At 37.8% G+C, this 21,288-nt stretch overlaps 1 protein-coding gene across 5 annotated transcripts in view; it reads left to right on the top strand.

Annotated features, from left to right (window-relative positions):
• Positions 1–377: 377 nt before the first annotated feature.
• FUT9 (fucosyltransferase 9) overlaps positions 378–21,288 on the top strand; it is a 199,141-nt gene continuing 178,230 nt past the window's right edge. For 2 of the 5 annotated variants that reach the window (XM_082732120.1, XM_082732125.1), the window contains exons 1-2: positions 378–619; positions 874–1,163. Coding sequence is in view for 3 of the 5 variants with exons in the window: in XM_082732125.1 (XP_082588251.1) it covers positions 399–619; positions 874–1,163 (511 nt within the window). In the remaining 2 variants the exon portion in view is untranslated. Of the gene's footprint in view, positions 620–873; positions 1,164–1,676; positions 1,913–21,288 lie in introns of those variants that run through there. The other 3 variants (XM_082732124.1, XM_082732123.1, XM_082732121.1) reach the window with 3 other exon arrangements.

The raw sequence follows: 21,288 nt of genomic DNA, 5'->3' as shown, positions 1-21,288 counted from the left end.
AAATATTTCGACTAAACGTGCCAAGTCTTGTCCTGGTGTTTTAGGACGTTAGGGAAAGGGAGGAAAACCAAGGCAGAAGATAATGAACTGCCTGTGCGCCCTTTACTCTTAAACCTTCCTAGATCACGGAGAACAGGACTCCAGGCAAGCAGGTCATAAGATTTCTTTTCTTTCTTTCTTTCTTTCTTTTCTTTTTTTTTCTTCCTTCCTTTCTTCTTTTTTAACCTCGTTAGCTAGTCAACCCCGGCGGCAAGCGTACATCACCACCCTTAACCACGAAACAGCTCCAAGGAGCCGGCGATGGTTGCCTGCATTGAGCTCCCCGCCGGCGCCTTCTGGCCGGACACCCTGTGTCAAAGAGCGCCCAGGAAGCAAACCGCAGTCGGGGCACGACACAGATGTCATGGATGCACATGCAAGATCATAATCTGACCAGAAAGGGGAGAGAGGGACAGCGACGGCCCGCCGATCCCGACGGAATACCGCGGCAGTGGAGCCGGTGGCGGTGTGTGCGCGCACACAGGTGCCTCAGGCCGGTGGCGCCGAGAGCTGTCGCGGCCGCCTCTAGGGCTCAGCACTCTCACCAGCGCGCTGAAGCCTCTGCTCCAGCCGAGCCTGGGTAACCGCCAGCCTGAGCTGCGCGAGGAAGAGCCCAAGGAAAGGGCGCGAAGGGGGAAGGAGCGGAGGGGAGGTGGGGGGCGGGGAGTGACCCATCTCCTCATCATGCATTTCTCCTCCCCGAGCTCTTCTGGTGGGAACCTTTGCTGAGCTCGTGCGCGCCTCCCTCCCCTCCTCCTCTCCACTCCGGGTGATCATCTCCCCTTCTCCCCTCGCTTTTCCCCACCCTCCCCTCTTTCCCTCCCTCCCTCCCAGCCGCGTGCCTCCTCCCCTCCCCCTCGGCTCCCTCCCCTCCAGCGGCAGCAGCAGTAGCCACTTCAGCGGAGCCGGAGATGGGCAGAGAGCGCGCACGGCGCGGCAGCTCCGGATCCACAGCCCTCCCAGCCCGCAGCTCCCTGCGCCCCCGCCGCCGCTGTCGCCTCCTCGGTGTCCCCAGGCTCCAGTCCCGCGGCTAAGACAGCGCCGCCACCGCCGCACGGCCCTGCCTGCCGCCTGCGCTGCGCAGCCCTCGCGCGCGCCCGGATGGCGCTTTCCACCCGGGACCGGTGAGTAGCCTGGAGAGCGCGGGGGTCGGGCACCCAGGCTGGGCGCTGAGTGAAAATCCCTAGCTTTAGGGTACCACAAACCACCTGCTGTGATTGCTCCACCTCGAGGCTGGGGGTCCCGTGAGGACGCTGCTCCGTGGTCCCCGAGGGGCTGTTTGATATCAACTCTACCTGCTGGCAACCTGAACCCCTCTCCCTCCCTGCCGGGGACCGCTGCCTGCACCTCGCGGTCCCGCCTCACCTTCGAGCTGCCGACCACCCACCCTAGCAGTGGCAGTGGCTGGTTCTGACCCTCCCGTCACCCCAAACGGGGTCTTCTCTGGCTTCATAGTCCCCGCGTTTCTCTCTTCTGATTTCCCGCTTCTGTCAGCTGGCAAACGCCCCCCATCTGCCACCCGTCACCCGGTCTCGCGCCGACAAAGCCTTCTCCCCCAAGTCCGCCCCTGACCCTCCCTCCCTCCTTTTACAAAGCCTGGCTTGCGAGCCCCTCTGTCCCGCGGTCTTCCTTCGCAGAGCCAGTGGTCCACCCGGCGAATTCTGACCTCATTCCCTCCACGCGATGGTGCCTCTCTTCTGTCTGCTTTTCTGACAGTCACCTCAGGAAACTGGCACAGACACGCTGTGATCCAGGCTCGTGTGCAGTTACTTTGTGTGTTTCTCAGCACCTGGGTTGTTTAGGGTAGGATCAAGCATGAAACCAGAAAGTCAAGACAAAACAACAAAACACACACACACACGCACACACACATACACACATACACACACAGCACACACCCCAAACCTTTTGCGACTAAACTTTTAGTTATTGTTTGTTTTAAAGGGCACACATTTTTATGCTGCTCAGATTTATTCTATTCCGTTTTGAAGGCTCCTTAGCTGACACACGGATCGCCCCTATTTTACCTGTTTTCTCTGGAAAAGGTCTTGGTTCCAGGTTGAGAACCATGCACCTGACTCTGTGATGAATCTTCGTCCCAATAGCACTATCTAAAGCTCAGCAACTCTTGAGGATAAGAAGCTTTTCCTTGAGAGGAGAGGAGAGGAGAGTGGCACCAAACTCATTCTTTAAAATCTTCTTTGAATTTGCAAGAAGCCAAAGCCCTTATTTTTCTTTAGGTTTAATGGCTAAGAAAAAGATATAGTGGGATCAGAAAACGCGTCCGAAATAGCTCCTGTAGGATCTGAGTGCTGTTGTGTAGTATCTTATCATCCAGACAGTCTTTCTGTAGAAGTTTTCTTAGGGCAGCTGCCTTTTCCTTCTGAAACCATGTTTAACGTTTTAGTATTTCTACTTGGCTTGAGAGATAACCGGGAGTTGTTTTCAGTGAATGCAAGGGAGGTAAAGGAATGAGTGAGCCTGGGGACAGATCACCTAAGTACTAAAATTTGTATTCCCAATTCCCTCTGTATTGAAATCTTAAAAAACAAAACTACTCACACACAATTTATGATTTAGTTTTTTTAAAGAAGTGATGAAAACATATTAATTTCAGCATATTTTACCCTACAGAACCATTGGTCATAGGGCTTGTGCTCGAATTCATGCAGATAAAAGTATTCAGAAATAAATGTCAAAACTTTAAAAGGTGTCCCATTTGAGTATGTGATATATGAATATAAATTTCCTGGTAATATTATTATAATTTTAACTAATTTTGAAGAAATAAAAATTAAATTGGCTTTGTTACTCTCGCAGTTGATGCAGAGAGATGCATTTTTCCTCACCTTAAACTAGCAAGTCTCTGCCTACACAAGAAATAGAAAGGGAAAGTTGAGCAATTATTTAGAGAATTTATCTAGTGAGGATTGCCTTAAAATCTTGCCTTACTCAATGTCAAGATTTTTTTAAATTTTGTTTTAACTCAAACTGGATCTGAGCCTTTATTGCTCTTTTCTTGTGACATAGGCAAAAATGCAGTGAGCAAGTCACTGGCAAGGGATGGTTTTAAGTAAGCATGGAGAGCTGCATCTAAAGTTAGAAGAAGCTATGAGTAATGACTTTATTGTTGGTTTTCTAAATTTAGAAATTTTAGTTGTTAAAACTTAATGCTTGACTATTCAAAACCAAGTATTTAAACTTAAGATTATTGCACATATGCACATGTGTTCATCTGAGGTGGATAGATGGTAGGTAAGAATTATGTACTGAATCAAAAGGTCATTTATTTTTCTCTAAATCCTTTTACTCTTTGGGTAACAGTGGATGCTTACTGTATGCAATGTGTCCAACACCAATGAATCTGTATTGGAAAAGATACATCCCAATTGAACAAAAAGCAAAGTAAGGAGCAATGCTAACTTTGATCAACTATTGCCCATAATTGTGTAAATGATAAGTACAAGTGATACAGGCTAACATAATTCTAATTAATGTCAAATTCTAGACAGTGTCAGAAATCTCGGCATACCTTTTGTGAGGATGTATGCGTGTATACATGGCAATATTAAAATGGTCTCAATTAAAATAGAATGGTCTCAGAATTAAAATGGTCTGTGAAAATGCAAATAATTAATATGCCATATTATGACAGGAATTCTGGTTAAGAACTCTTGATAAACTGGAACTCGAGATCTACCTAAATTTAATGTCATTGTCATTGTGAAAAATAGCTAAATGTAATGCTTGCGGAGACAAGGCATACCAATATTTGAATGGCATATCTTTGAATATCATTAAGTCATGTCTTATAATGCTTACTAGAAGATGTGCCACCTAGAGGACAGGATGGGTCTATATTAAATGTTTACAATGGTAAAGAGAAATTTTAAAATGTGGAAATGATATAGATTATTTCACTAATAGACTGCATTAGTTGAAACCTATTATGTGAAACCATATTTTGGCTTGTGTGTGGTGGTGTTGGGGAGTGGTGTGCTAAAGAAGAGAAGGCAGGCAAGAAGGGAGAGATAAAGGATGAAAAACAATGGATACTTGCTTAAATTCTTTACTCAAGTTCAGGTAACTAAATACAAGTTCTATTATTTTGGTATTTGGGATAACAGCTTTTTTCCAACTTTGATTTTAAGAAATATTTCTTTAATTATAGCAATAAAAATATTTTTTAAATGAAGTGACTCACTTATTTTATTCAGTAAAATCTACAGATTATAGGCAAACTGTTTTATGTAAACTAATTGACCTAAATAAAATTCTAGGCAAATTTTTTTTAAAAAACCTTGAAAGAAGGAAAACACATATTCACACACAACTAAAATTACAATATTAAATAAAGAGCCAGGTGCTTTAGTGTTTTATGAAGGCAAGAAGATTCAATTGATGGATAACTACATAAAATACTTTCATAGCTTAATTTATATCTCACATATTTTTCTATTTATGTTTCTTGGTGTATTATTCAATTTTTATGGATTTTTGCATTTTTATTCACAATTCACAAGGATCTGTATTTTATTAAATGCCTCAAGTTTTATGAATTCAAAATAATTCTCATATTTTATTTGTAAATATCAAATTATTATATCAATGTTTACAATGGCTATATTTTCTACCCCATTCCATCAGAGAAGAGATATTTAACAACAAATTCTCAAAGAACAAATAAGCAAAATTAATATTTCAATGCTAGCATGATGATTAACCGAAGTTTAATAGTGCTTTCAAAGCGATCCTTTCATAAGATCAATTTAACAATTGAAATTCTTGCAGAAAAGAAATATTTAGATTCTGTGGTTTTGCATGTGACTAAGTGAGATTCACTTTTATTCATGTAGCTGCAAATAGAATGTTTGGCGTTCTTAATAGAAGGAATCACAGAATCTAAATATTGATTAGAGGATGTAGAGAGCATTCCCTTCCCATCATTTTACTATATCTTACCCAAGGTTCTTAAATAGTTAATAGAAACAGAATTAGAATTCAGGTCTTTTACACCATGTTATATGTCTTTCTATAAAATAAAAATCAGTTTTCCTTCTTATTTTATTTTAAGAAGGTAATAAGGGAAAAATCAGCTTGAGTATCAAAGAAAGCTGAAATTAAATGAAATAAAAGTCTGTGCTTCTTTAGGAAATGCCCGGTCCTGTCACCATCATAGTTAAAAGTAATATTTTGCTGCTCAATCATTTTCAGCTTCAGGTTAAAGCTTGGGAAATGTTTTGAAAACTTAACTGTTACTGGTTTACCTTAACATATTTTAATATTTTTGCTTAATTTTCATCATAAATTTTCACCCATATAGGTTTCTTTCATGGTAATTGTATGTCCTGGACATTTTCATTTTACCTTTTAATAGATAGGTCATTGAAAAATATTCCTAAAAACAGATTTTGGCTTCCATAAGTAAAACAGGGGAAATGGACTTACAGATTTATCTCTGTATATTCAGCCTTTTTGTTATCACAGAGAAAGATTATGCATCCACACACAAACTTTTTGTTTTTGTTTTGTTTTATTTGTCACTGTAGCCTGTGAATGGCTCAGGTGGTCAGGGAAGATAAATTTGTTTCACAAAGTTCCAAGTCTATAATTGAAAATCCTGGCACTTTGAGAATTCTCTTCACTGATGGCCAGATAGATCAGCGAAAGTGAATGACTCAGTCAATGGGGAACAATCATCTTTATGGGTAAAAGATAAACTTTCAAATATATTCTTGGTGATGTTTGCTTATCAGGGCCATCTCACCTAGGAAGAGCAACATGGTAATATAGATTGACTTCTCAGTTACGTTATCTGGAAGAATACAGTATTGTCTAATTGTGCCTGGGTTGATTGAAGTTAGGGGAATCTGTGACTTCAGACTGCTGTGTGTCTGGTTCAAAAGCTGAGGGGAAAGCCTTGGCTTAGGAAAAATTACTGCAAATATATATTCATTGTCATGACACATGAATATGAGTTGATCATTGTCTTCTTTAAACCAACTAAGAGATAGATTTTTTTAAAAGATTTTATTTAATTATTTGACAGACAGAGATCACAAGTAGGCAGAGAGGCAGGCAGAGAGAAGGGGGGGAAGGAGGCTCCCTGCTGAGCAGAGAGCCCAAGGTGGGGCTTAATCCCAGGACCCTGGGATCATGAACTGAGCTGAAGGCAGAGGATTTAACCCACTGAGCCACCCAGGCGCCCCATAAGAGATAGATTTAACTGAAAGAATCACTATGTTTATAAGGCTCCCATAACCTAATTTCTTTGGAATTTAATTCAGCCCCCTCTTATTGAGGGACTACTACATGGCAAGAACTGAAGTGACTTCAGACACAGGATGAATGTCATGTAAGTTCTGACCTCAAGCAGCTTACAATATAAGTGGAGAGACAAATAAGAACAAACAAACAAAAAAAGCAATAGGACACCAGCTAGCCATAATCTAAGGCAGCCACCATGTTACTGAGCAAGGATGTCCAAAGAAAAAATCAAAAAGACTAGAACTTAGTTCTAATGTGCCTCGCCAAAATTGATGGAGTTTTGCCATGACTAAATCTTGGCATAAAAATAATCTGTGTCCTTAAAAAAGCTTATGTTTCCATACTTTCCATATTAATTTTAACTCTGATGAAGATTTTTGTTTTGATAATGCAGGAACCTGTTATTATGAACTAATACAGATAGTCCCATACTAATGAAACCAATGGTTGATCCCATCTTCATAAGTCATAGGTAATTTTTTAAAGTAAATGTAACTAAGTATATACTTTTAACATAAATTTGAAATATCAAATTTGTCTTTTAAGAAACTTAAATCTTCAAGGAATATTCCAAGGGAAATGTACAAAAGAGTGAAGAAATGGTGGAGACAAGTGAACAATACATGTAATATTGATTAAACAATAAAAGTTTACAAATAGCTTTAGCAAAATATGTTTAAATTCAAAGAGGTAATTTTAAATTTATATAATTTACTTACTCTAATAATGAACATTTTTTTTTTCTAATAATGAACATTTATTGAGCAAGTATGACTGTATGATACAAAGGGACACGGGGCTGTTCGTGATAATGATGGCTTTATGCTTTGACTGTAGGAGACAACTGGCTATTTCAATAGCCAGTTCCTGCTGACTTTCAAGACAGATGAAGGGTCTGAGATTTTACTAAGCATGAATAATTGATCCTAGACCTTGTTTTGACAGCAGTCATTCTAACTTGTTCTATTTGTCCATGTCAATAGCCTGGTGGCATTTGGCTACCCCACTGAGTGGCTAAGCAATACCTACAGAAATGGAAGTGGAAAAAAATAGTCAGAGGTGTTGACAGGTATTTACATAGGAAATGCAGAAGCTGGGACCATCCCCTGCTATTTCTAATACATTTCTTTGCTAAGATTAAGGGGAAAAGGGAATATAGATCAAATCATGGTCAGAGCTGTCTGGCAGGGGATGGCAGATTCAGCAGAGTTAAATTTAGGACCCTTGTAACAGTTTGGGAAAGCCATTTTTTTATGTAAAACTGAGATGCCACAGGAGCCAGGCAAGCTGAGAGCTTGAATATCCCATTTCCATTTGATAAATGAGGTCTACAGAACCCTTTCTCACAGTGTTAGTCACTGTGCTACGTTGACTCACCCCAAAATGATATGTTCCTTCCATGTCGGAGAGGTGACCAGTCCAAAACCTCAAGGGGGAGCTGCAGGAAGAAGCTGTCTGCCTTTTCCAGAGGCCCTGTCAGCAATGTTTTTACTCACAGAGACCTGTATCTCACAGATTTATTAGCAATGTAGGACCCCAAATGTAGAGAGTTTCCTGCAACCTACCTGCAACTTCCAACACAGATACTCATGGGTTTGGGCCTCAAAGGATGCCAATTTTTGGATTAACTGATATGAAAGTCTAAGTAGAATGTCCAAGTGAGGTACATACTATCTCTAATACCCATAGATTCTAGTAAGATTCTGAGCACCTTTCTTATTGGCTGAAGTTGAATAGATAGATGTTTTTCTTTGACAGTCAGAGGGATTGGATATTACAAATCTGCCCTTAGAGTCCCAAGAAACTTTATTCGACAAGCAGAACCCTGAGTTCTCACATATACTACTTTAGTATATGTGATGATATCACAGTCAAGACGTTGATAATGGACTTTGTCATAGACAGGATAGCATTACGGAGTTCAACTTTGTACAGTAAAGGGTGGAGGCACTTTTACTGCTCACCTGCTGATGGCAAATGGCAGAAGAGTTTAGCTACCCCTGGAGAAAACCTGTTGGCACGTGGGGAATTACTGCGAATATATATTCATTGTCATGACGCATGAATATGAGTTGATCATTGTCTTCAGGAGTCAGCGGGATAGAAAGAAATCATTGTTACAGTCCAGTGTAATATAGCAAGTTTTTCTTAAAGATTTTCTTTATGTTGTGACAGAGACACAGTGAGAGCAGGAACACAAACAGGGGAGGGTGGGAGAGATGCAGGCTTCCCGCTGAGCAGAGAGCCCAACGCGGGGCTCAGTCCCAGGACTCTGGGATCATGACCTGAGCCGAAGGCAGACGCTTAACAACTGAGTCACCCATGCACCCCAAATGTTTAGTCTGTGCAATGGATTCAGTTACATGAGCAGTTGGTGATAATCCATTCTAAGCTTCCAATCCTGTCTTTTTATTATCCATATTGAGCTGTTGTGTTAAGATACTGCATCTCTTACTACCCATGTTGCCTTCAGGTCTGTAAACAGGGCTGTGATTTCCTTTTGCCTTCCTGGGCTTTTATATGTTGGACTATCTGGGAAGAAACACAAAGAAAACTAGAAAATGATTTATATGTTCCATTAATACTTCTCTGTATGTGGCCTTTCCCAATTGTGACAATCTTCTTAGGTGCTGTGGATGATGAAATATAAGCATAGAACACATTAATTTTTATCATACAGTCAAAGGTAGAAACAATAAAAATAGTACATATAATTGGTCCCAAATTCTATCCACAAGGTCAAGTTAGCTTGCCTTTTCCATTGTGAACTTTACCTTAATGCCATTAACTAAACCTGAGTGTTCTATAAATCCAGATGAGAAAGTGACATGAGGATTCATATCCAACACATCTATATAAGTTTGATCCCCCCTTCCATTTGAAGTTTCCTAGCATACTCAGGTAGGTGCATATATCCTTTGATCTCTGTTGGGGATAGAGATGCCTTGGCCTCTAATTATGTTTCTATTTAAAGGATAGGTCAAAGTAGAGGGAAAGAGACAAATCAGGGAGCAGGAAAGGAGAGAGACTTCATTTGTACTTTTAGTCTCAAGTGGTATGAAATGGCCCATGGTAACCAAATGAATTTTGAGTATTTTTGGCCCTTCCAATACTTTGTATGTGGAGGAGCAAGGCCCTCATGGCGGCCATCGTCTATTTCAGCCTTAGAAAACCCTGAACTCAGAAACCGTAGGCACATTGTTATTTTGCCAGTCAACCTCTGGTTGACTCAGTCTTGGCTCACACAGTGGTGACTTTCTTTAAAGACTTCTTATTAATTTGGGAAATTAGTTGCCCCATTGTCCAGATAACACATAATAAGTTTTTAATGATTTTAACATCAGAGCTGAGGGAGTTTTCCTGCACAGTGGTGGTGACCTCAAGTATTTATCTAGATTTGCTTAGGTCACTTTCTCTTTCTTTCTTCTTTCTTTTCTCCACCCCCCCTTCCTTTCCTCATTTCCTTTCCTTTTCTTTCCTTCCTTCCTTTCCTTCCTCCCTTCCTCCCTCCCTCTCCCCCTCTCTTTCTTTTTTTCTTTCTTTCTCCTTTGTGTCTCTTTCTAATTCTCCCATAGATCAACTTCACCAGAATTCTAAACTCAATCAAAGGCAGTAAGAATTCAGATACTCGTCAAAGCCTCATTTGTGGTTTCCCAAAGGAGTTTTTCTGTCTCTGCCAAATCCCGCCAAGAAGGCTAAAACTCCCTTATAACAACCGGAACACACGATAAACAAAACAAACAAAACAAACAAACAGGGGCGCCTGGGTGGCTCAGTTGGTTAAGCAGCTACCTTCGGCTCAGGTCATGATCCCAGCGTCCTGGGATTGAGTCCCACATCAGGCTCCTTGCTCAGCAGGGAGCCTGCTTCTCCCTCTGCCTCTGCCTGCCATTCTGTCTGCCTGTGCTTGCTCTCTCCCCCTCTCTCTCTCTGATAAATAAATAAAATCTTAAAAAAAAAATTCTAAAAAAAAAAACAAACGAACAAACAAAAAACCTTTGAGCAATTTTACATTACTTCTAAATGGATATATTTGACATGATAGAATACAGGAGACATATAGCCACAAGACAATTTATTACTTGCTATTATTCCTCAATAAACAATGTTCTCTATGCCTGCTTCTTTCACGTGTGAACCAAAGTTCTAATGATTCATCTGGGTCATGTTATGGAATTCTCCGTTTTATACACAATATGTGTGTGAATCCCTCTGTTGTCTGAAATAGGAAGCAACCTTCTGCCTGTCCAGTGCAAATCTTAGTATTAATTGTAACTTGTGCCACAGATCAGAGGCTGGCCACCAGATTGGCAAGGAAGTCCTTCCACCTAGAGGAGAATTAACAACAGAACAACACTTTGATGAAGTCCCAAAAGTTCATTTTGGCTATTGTTTCATTTGCCTTTGGAGATATTGGGCATTTACCCCAAAGATATAGATGTAGTGAAAAGAAGGGCCATATGTACCCCAATGTTCATAGCAGCAATGGGCACAATAGCCAAACTGTGGAAAGAATTAAGATGCCTTTCAATGATGAATGGATAAAGAAGATGTGGTCCATATATAGAATGGAATATTACTAAGCCATCAGAAAGGGTGAAATACCCAGCTTTTGCATCAATATGGATGGGACTGAAGGAGATTATGTCTGATTGAAATAAGTCAAGTAGAGAAATCAGTTATCATATGGTTTCTCTTACTTGTGGAACATAAGGAATAGCATGGAGGATATTAAGAGAAGGAAGGAGAAAATGAAGGGGGGAATCGGAGGATGAAAGACTATGGACTCTGAGAAACAAACTGAGGATTTTAGAGGGAAGGGCGATGGGGGATGAGTTAGCCTCGTGATGGGTGTTAAAGAGCGCATGTATTACATGGAGCACTGGGTGTTATACACAAGCAATGAATCTTGATACCTTGCATCAAAAATTAATGACATACTGTATGGTGACTAACATAACATTTTATATATATATTTATATACACACACATATATGTGTATGTATATAATATAATATATAATAAAATAATATATATAATATATAATAATATATAATATATAATCATATATATGTGTGTATTATCTATATCTATATAGATATAGATATATATCATTTTGCCATCTGTATTTTACCTATTTCCTGTTACTTAGCTTACCCAAGCTCCTTAATTCACAGACAAAACAGTAGAGGACCATTATTGCCTAGATCACTATATAATTTGCTACTGATTCCCATAGGCCTCCCTCAGATCCCATTAGTTGACCTGCAAGGCCCTCATCCTTCCTTTTCAAGAAAGAAAGCCATGTCTCTGTCAACATCCCATCCTTATTAGCAGAATTATCAAAACCCCCGAACAGTTTGAGATGCTGCTTTAATTTCAAACTGGCATGAGAACCTGCCACAGATTCATGGATGCTAGCAGAAGACATTAGGGTCAGAGATGGACAATTTATTATTCACAGCAATAGCAGTAGCAAGAGTTTCACCTTTTTTGAAGTGCTTCCCTAAGCCCTAGTTTCTACAAGCATCACAGAGCAGACTAGATGATACTTAAATACTACAAAAAAGGGATCCTGAACTCAAGGAGTGCAAATCTTTTATAATGGATAAGTATGCCTCCCTTTACTTTAGAAGGAGATGCTAGTTCTATCTTCCAAGGTTATTTGCTTTACAAACATCTTTTAAAAATATTTCAGAACAAAAGCAGTCAGAGTTTCTTTCATAATGTATTCAGAAATATGAGAGACCCTTGGGAAATTGTCTCCTAACAATGACAGAAGATTTCAACAAATGCCTATTTGGATAAGCTCTTCATATGTGGTATGGCATATGTTCATCCTTGCTACTTCATAATGATGGAGTGCTTTAAACAGGTACAACCTGACAGTAATGAATCTCTCAATAAGATAGAAACTAAGAAAGTAACTTTTAAAACAAATATGTTGTACTTAAAGTGCAACATCAGACTCTTAATTAGCTGCTCCTAATTATATCAGCTATGGTCTATAGACGAGGTAGTTAAAAAGTATAAAACAGATTAAAGAACCGAGAATTTCTATGTTAGGAAGTTGAAAACTTGAGCCCAAACTACAGGATATAAGAAATGTCTATTTTATGTAATTATAGTAGATTGTAAATAAAAAACCTTAAATGAAAATCATGTATATGGATGTTTTCCCATAGCCTTAATGCCTGTCTAATACTTTAAAAAGTTTAAGGGGTACCTAAATTTTTTCAAATAATCAGAGGAAAAAGGCTCGTTGCTATTTTATTTTGTTTAATTGTAGACTGTTTCTACATGAAACCATGAAAGCGTGGTTTTCATTTTCTCTAATATGCATCTGCTCTACCCGAGGGTGAGACACATGCCTTTCCCTGTGTTGGTATAATGCCCAGGCTTATCTGTACCATATTATGACTTTACATTTGGCATGATATATTTATATGCATTTCTCCCACTGTATTACTCTGAAGTTGGTTGCTTATTAACCTTCGAAACCCTAGTGTCTTGTTTCCCAGTTGATGCATGGTGGGTCAGTATTTATGGAGGTGGACAAAAGGTAACAACGTCCATTAACATTGAACTTACCACTGGATATTTTAGAGAGTTACCTCCCATAAGTCCTAATTGAATAGAAGGTGTGTAGAGTATTTGAGCTGGAATAATCTTTAAGAGTTCTTAATGGTCATTGGTTTGTATTTTACTTATTTTTTTTAAAGATTTTATTTATTCGTTTGACAGACAGAGACATAGAGAGAAAGGGAACACAAGCAGGGGAAGTGGAAGAGGGAGAAGCAGCTTCCCTCTGAGCAGGTAGCCCAATGCTGGGCTCTCCTAGGACCCGGGGATCATGACCTGAGCTGAAGGCAGATGCTAAAGGACCAAGCCACGCAGGGATGCCTGGCCATTGATTTAGTTATAGCCATGTTCAACATCCAAATTCTGGTGCTTCTTCTTAGTTTTATGACATCCTGAAACATTTAAAATTATTTCATATTTATTATGAAACTTTAAAATTTTGTAGTTTATATGTCTTTAGAAATTGATGGGAGCATCACAAAATATAATGCAAGCCCTTGCTGAATTATCAAAGTTTAGGTGTCATTGATTATATTATCCAGGGCTGATTTCTCTTTTAAATGCTCAGTTAGAAATTTCAAAGCCTTGATTTTTCCCCTTTATCAAAGGGTTAGACTCATGAAGAGCATACCTCCTTTCACCCTATGCCCTGATGCACAGATGCTCTTTTTTTGTTTCTCTGTCACAGAGTTTTTTTTTCTCTGATGTTCAGATATCTGCTGCTCATGCCCGCCTGCTTTCCCATTTTCTGTCACTGCCCCACCCTGATCACTATTGTTATAACCAATACTGCCAATCCTAAAGTCTGGTGCACTTCTCCCTTGCCTTTTTTCTCCAGTTTTTCAGTTTATTTTGTATCCTATTGATTACTCGTGTTATAAAAACAAAAAACATAAAGCCTTTCTCTAAGGGACAGCTGCCTTCTGGACCATGAACTTGAAGAATCAAATGAGAAATGACGAGCTCTGTGGTTCTTCTTCTATGTGTGTTGGTTGTACATGGGCTGACTGCAACTTCATTTCAATTCAGGGGCTGTGATGTTCTGGTTTTGTTCCAGAGCCATTTTGGAAATTTAAAAATGCTAAATTACTGAATTTTGATTAACCAATATCTTTTTTCTCATAGTAAACCGGTCTTAGGTGACTGTCTTGTCTCTATATTGCCTTGTTACATTAGTGAATACTTTGGAATCAATGAAATATATATGTTATTTAGGAAAATAAATAGGTTGGAAGGAATTAAATAAAAGACAGATGAGGTTTTTTTTTTTAAGATTTTTATTTATTTATTTGACAGATCACAAGTAGGGGCTCGATCCCAGGACTCTGGGATCATGACCTGAGCCGAAGGCAGAGGCTTTAACCCACTGAGCCACCCAGGTACCCCAAGATAGATAAGGTTTAATGGGAAGCTTGGAAAGTCAGTAAATGACTGTAGGTTATTTGAAGCATGACAGTGGCAAGCTTGAACAAACAAAGGAAAATATGAAGATATTGAACAATAGAAGAACCTGAAAATAACGTGGAGAGGAGAGGGACAAAGAAAGCAAGTTATAGACTAATAAAAACAAATATTTGCCTATGCTATAAGTGAGGCTCTATGGAAATACTGCATTATAGAGGAAAAGCATATATCTATAATCAGACATAACTGGTTTTATATTCCATCTGACTATTTACTAGCTAAGAGACCAAAGTCAAATTTCTTAGTCTCTCTTACATTCTTTTTCCCATTATCTAAAAATGTCGCATAATTATTGTGAATGTAGACTGATTGGCACTATAAATTCTCATTCAATAAATGTTACGTTTTCTCCATACTTAATAATTTGAAAAGACATAATCATTTCAGCTTGTAACAAATGAAACAAGTGTACTTTCCAATTAAATAATTATCAAGTGACATTCATTCCTCCAGCCACTAGGAGAATTTTGTATTTTTCAGAATAGTATTCAGTAATGCAGGAAGCAGCATATAATGAGCACTGAAGAACTAATTAGAATCATAGTTTTTATGACAATATTAAGTAGGCATGTGGAAAATAAACTCTGTACTTTAATTTTTATTATTATTTGTACTTTAATTCTAATCTTTAATTATTAGAATTATTAATTCTGTGGTATAAAACTTTTCCCCAAGAATTAAAACCCATAAGAGAAGGATTCTTGTTCTACCTTAGCTGAAGATTATATATACTTGGAAAAGTATATATCCTACTCTAACAATATTAAAAAAAAAAAAAAGCCCAGTAACTACAAAATTGTAACTTTTCTTAAGCCCATCAGAAAGCTGAGTTTATGATGCAAGCAAATATCCAGATTTGCAAACCCATGAGTAGATCCTTCCATGGTAAACTAGGTCATAGGGATGATGTCATATGTGGCAGAGAACAAAAGAACACCTGGTCACCATACAAATGGCTAAAAAGAAGTCAGCTAAAATTGTAACAAATTGATAAAAGCTAAATGTGCGCTAGATGACAACATAGGACCTCTGTAACCCCTGACACGAGGAGATTTTGAACTCGTTCACCAATGCCTTCATATGGACCTCCCTCAAGTGCTTATCAGGAATATTAGAAGCAAGATAGAAGACAAGATGAAGCTTCCCTCATTAAAGTATGTGTGGAGTAGAAGATTGGCCACCACTGTAGGTAAAGCACAAAACCCCCTCCAAAGCCCAGCTTCCATCCTAAGCAGTTATAGTGGACGTCGAAGTCTTTGGTTCACTGAACTTCAACTCCTAATTGGATAAGTTCAATGTCCCAAACTAATAGGCTTAGCATAGAAGAGGCACGAGCTCTGTCCAGGTATAAATAATTTTCATTGGTTTCAACTGTTTCACACCTGATTTTTGGCATTTAATAAGAAATGACAAGGTATACAAAAATGCAAGTCAAAAAGAACCCATTGTCTAGAGTCGAAGCAATGAAGAAAGCCAGATTTAAAGATGGCCCAGTGTTGGAATTATCAGACAAGAGCTTTAATATAACTAGTGTTAATGCATGAAAGGGCCTAGTGGAACAGGTGAAAAATATGCATTAACAGATGGAGAATTTTAGCATAAAAATGAAAGCTATAGGAAAGATTCAAATGAAGATGCTAGAATTAAAAGTAATTTCTTTTTAAAACAGCTTCAAAATGTAGAATCAGTGTACCAGCATGGTTATCTATTTAAATATCACACTTTATGGATAGAAGAAATTTTGAGTAAATGGTAGAATTTTGGCACTGTAAACATTTAAAAAGATGCACACATCTTATGCTTATTCTAAAGAGAAACACAATGTATTATGCTTAATACCTTTCTTTGATAAATGCTGATTTGTATAATGTTTACAGCTCAGTAAATAAAATTCATTCAAAAAACGTAAAAAAAAAAGTGTTATAACAGATCACAGATTCCTTCAATGTACTTATCAATTGACTCAGTTTCTCTCACAGAAAAAAAAATCTGTAAACTTGAAGACAGGTCGTTAAATATTAGCCAAACTGAAAAGAAATACAAAAACCAAACAATCAATAACAGAGACAAAAAGAGTAAGAGGAAGACAAAAACAACAACAAAAAAATGACAATAGAAGATCCAAGAGTTCTGAGACAATACCAAATGGTGTACTATATATGCAATTCTAGAATAAAAGAGACTGCGAGTGAGAGAGGGAACAATGCGAAAGAAATATTTGAAGACATAAAAGAAACTTTCTTTATAAAAGCAGGCATGATTTTTCCTGAAAATTTTTAAAAATAATGAAAGTCATCAAATTACATATCCAAGAAGTAGAGAAAACTCCAAACAAGATAACTATACAAACAAAGTACACATATATTTAAAAAATGGGGGCGCCTGGGTGGCTCAGTGGGTTAAGCCGCTGCCTTCGGCTCAGGTCATGATCCCAGCGTCCTGGGATCGAGTCCCACATCGGGCTCTCTGCTCAGTGGGGAGCCTGCTTCCTCCTCTTTCTCTGCCTGCCTCTCCGTCTACTTGTGATTTCTGTCTGTCAAATAAATAAATAAAATCTTAAAAAAAAAAAATGTTCTGGGGCACCTGGGTGGCTTAGTGGGTTAAAGCCTCTGCCTTCGGCTCAGGTCATGATCCCAGGGTCCTGGGATAGAGCCCTGTATCGGGGTTCTCTGCTCAGCAGGGAGGCTGCTCCCTCCTCTCTCTGCCTACCTCTCTGCCTCTGTGTGATCTCTGTCTGTTAAATAAATTAAAAAAAAAAAATTAAAAAAAGTTCTTCATGTGGTACAGTAAAATACCAGACAGAAACATGGACCTACATAAAAACATGAAGAGCTTCAGTAAAAACATGAAGAGCTTCAGAGCTTTGATATTTAACAAAGTTAAATATCAAAGTTAAATATCAAAGATTTTTAAAAGTTTTAATTGTTCTGGAAGATAATTGACTGTGTGAAATACAATAAAGACAATATATTGGGGACTTTGTAATCCATGTAAAAGTAGGGTGTATGTCAATGATACCTCAAAAATTATGCATAGTACGATAATGGTTATTTCACTTATTATTAATTCTTTGCCATTTGAACATTGTACATGTATGCAAACAATAACCTGATTTGTACAAATACATTTTGCATTATTCCAAAGTGTTGATACACGTTATTTCATTTGACCTTTATAATAGGTCAAACTATACCTCCATCCAGAGTTAGGGTAGCTGGCTTCTAAGAATAAAACCTCGCACAACAATATGGCCCTTTAAAAGATTATCTATCCCTACCAACTGTTCATACTTATTTAACAGATAGTGTATCCTTAGATGGTACTACAGAATATTTGCACCCAGTAACTTGACAGGAAGTATAACTTTGATCCCACTTCATCTAGTATTCATTCAAAGCTTAGTTATGTGAATTAGCACTTTTTGGAGAATTGACTATTGCCCCAGGGTCCAAAATTTTAGCCAATCCTAGTTGCTAAGCCCACAATGTAAATGAGTAAAGTGGGTCTGGGTAAGACACAAGGTCACAGGGGAAAGTGGAGTAATGAAAGTAATTGATTGGCATCCTGGAGACAAAGGTGCTACTCAAAGCATGTTTTGCAGGTCCAGACTGTTTTGCAAAGTGTTTTTTATGGGCCCATGAGAAATATAGTAACTGAGAGGAAGCATTTAGAGAATTTTATCACAAGTTTGAATTCATTTATCTGTTCACTCTAACAAAAGAAAATATAGGCTTGCATTTTTAAATTTTTTTAATTTCTTTTTTTCTAGTAATGCATTTGTAATTAATCTTTACAAAACTGATTCATGAAGGATAGGATATTTAAAAACAAAACTAGTGCTTCACTGCAATTAGTTTGAGAGGCATTGATCCCTAGGTATTATACAACTAATGAAATAAAAATAATTAGACAAGTGCAATAAATCTATGCCCAAACTTGGCCTATGGTTTTTCACTTTCCAATCCTGCCTTTAGACATTGTAAATTTGAAACCTGTGCATCAGAAGGACATTGTTCTCACCTCTTCCAGAACTGATCTCACAGAACTATGCTTTACCATTGTGTTTTCAGTCTACGTTGAACTCCATAGAACATATTGTTGCATTTAAAACAAAGATATTATTTAAAAATCCAGTTCACTACATCACACAGTGTTAGCTATGATGATCTGCAAGAGAAATATTTCTCATACTTTTTCAGAGGGGTCATACTGATTTTATTACTGACCATATTGAATGAGCAATTCTGTCTTTCAATGGTTTCTAGGAAGTCCAGAGTTAAGTTTATGTCCCTGATAACTATAAAGAGGTTTATGGTCTATATTTTTAAATTATATTACTTAACTTATAAATGATCTTGCTTTACTTCATGTCTCTTACCCTGCTCTGTCAGTATTTTTTTCTCTCATAATGCATTTAAGTTTGTAGCAAAGTAAGGTGCAACTAGAAAGATGATAAGTACTAGGGGAAAAAATAAGAAAGGAAAGAAGGAATTAGATGCTCAGCTATGATTGTATATTGTATATTAAATATCTGAATGTGTCCTTGATACTTAGTTGAAAAGATTCTGTGAAAAATATGTTAAAAATAAATGTAGCAGGAAGAAATTTACTATAATTTTCTATATGTAAAAACAGGCAATAAGATTTGCCCATTTTTCCTCCACTCAGAATCACCTATTTCAAAGCAGGTGTGAAAACTGGGAATCATTTCATTATTACCTCCATGTCCATGTGGTCTCATAGTATTTCAGTTTCCTGATTTAAGCCAGGCACTGTCTGTAGGCAGATCATGTAACTGGAGAGATAACAGCATCCTACTGAGATAATACGCTTTTATTCCTAATGACAACCTGAGGAGTAGATGAACAGTACATATTTTTATAGCAATTGTAAGAAAACTTCAGGCCAGATTTGCATCCTGTTCAGCACAGCACGACAATTTAGTGATTCCCAGAAAGAAGTTTCTATGCTGCTAACCAGGAAAAGAATCCAACTACTAAGAACAATTACCATGTGGTTTTCAGCTCTCTACATTGGGATTTGAAATTCTGCATAATTAATTATACCTTGTGCAGACAAAAAGAAGTTTAAAAAAAGTAAGCCACTCTGCAAGTAAGAGTATGAAAAATATTGAAAACCCATTTATTATGAGGGGTTTTATAACCATTGCTAAACTTTGTTCTATAATTTCTAATATATTATGTTGAATATCATGGAAGAAAAAATAATGGTAACACTTTTTAGCTTACATGACCTAACCTTTAAGACTTACTGAAAACCTCTTGATCACTAATTAAAGCTACTAAACAATGGCCTTCTATTGAAAAGTTGCATATTTTTGGTTGGCGGGACCGAGCCATCTCTAAAACGGGGCATAGCAATCTGTAGATGAAATAAAAACTGCTTGTAAAAGAAAATGACTCCTCATTCAATTGATATAGTGGGGTCCAGAAAACGTGCAAGTCACAATTAATAACTTAAATTGTCTAAATCCCTGGAAAACTATCCAAAGTCAAATTCTCTTCATCCTAAAATTATTCTTCTGAAACACACAAAAAGTTTACTGACATGAACCAGGCTAGAATATATTAGAAAGCACATTTTTTTAAACCAAACATTTATACAGATGAACTATTTACTTCTTCAAATTTGTTTGCCCTCTGATATCCCAAATATAAACACACATATAGATACTCAACTACACACATGTGTATACATATTTATGTGCATACAAACACAAACTGCCAAATATGTAAGTATATATACAAATATACATGCAAGCAAATGCAGTACGCATGCATACACTTGTAAATACATTTACATATAAACATACACTTAGGTCAATATATACACGAATGCATAGACACACACATATCCATGTCTAACTCCTTTAAATATTCTAAACTCAGAAAACCTCAGTGCCTAAATTTGCTATAAAGACAAATACAAAGACTTTCAACTAGAAAGAGAAAACCTTAGGGCAGATGAGAAGACAAAGATAAACCCTATAAAGAGCAGGGTAATTTTGATTTCTGGTTCTAGCATTTTTACAGTATTTTCTTTCATTGTATTGCATTGTATTGTATTTTTTTGAGGTGGAGAGAGAGAAACTTAAGCAGGCTCCATGCCCAGTGCAGACACCCATGAGGACTCGATTTCACAACCCCGATATCACGACCTGAGCTGAAATCAACAGTCAGACACCTAAGCAACCTAGCCACCCAGGCACCCCAGTATTTTCTTATTTCTTGCTGAGTTCTTGATTTTTTGTGGATTCTTCCTGTCCTTTAGTTTTTTTCTCAAGCACATCAGCCCTCAGAATGAAGCAGGCCAAGGAGTAAAAGCAATCTCTGTATCTACGTGGGTATGGGTTGAAATATATCATCATAACTATTAAAAGTAGTAGAGGAGTACATCATTATTATAACTCTTATTAAAAGATAATTGTAAGTGATAGTATGGTTAGGCTCTATAAAACTCTGTTACCCACTTATATAGTCCATGTTTTATCTAGGAAATGATATCCAATATAAAATCAAATCTGCAGAGCAAAAAAGGTAGAAAAAATAAATAATAAATCATTACCTAAATGGACTATAGCATGGAAGAACAGTGCATGCCCTATCATTGGCTTGAATTATTGTCTTTATTCAACAAATGTCTATTCAATTAGCATGTGTATGTTTCAGAGCAAGAGAAATGCTCTAACATGGCAAACGAATAAACTGACATAAATCAATTTGAGATGCAACAGAACAGATTGGTTCTTTGTCTGGCTCTTATTATTCACTGAGGCAGTTGAGTTCTGTGGTTGGGAAACTGTCACCTATGTACTTTCATCCTTGCTGCCCTGGACCCAGACTTTGCCTTTGTATCGAACCCAGAATACTTGTTTAATAGGTGCAAAGAAAGTTATCAAAAGCTCTTAACTAGAGA

Source organism: Mustela nivalis, assembly GCF_964662115.1.
Source record: "Mustela nivalis genome assembly, chromosome: 5".
Lineage (NCBI taxonomy): Eukaryota > Metazoa > Chordata > Mammalia > Carnivora > Mustelidae > Mustela > Mustela nivalis.
Note: the sequence above shows the minus strand (reverse complement) of the source record. Positions and strands in the feature narration are given on the sequence as shown.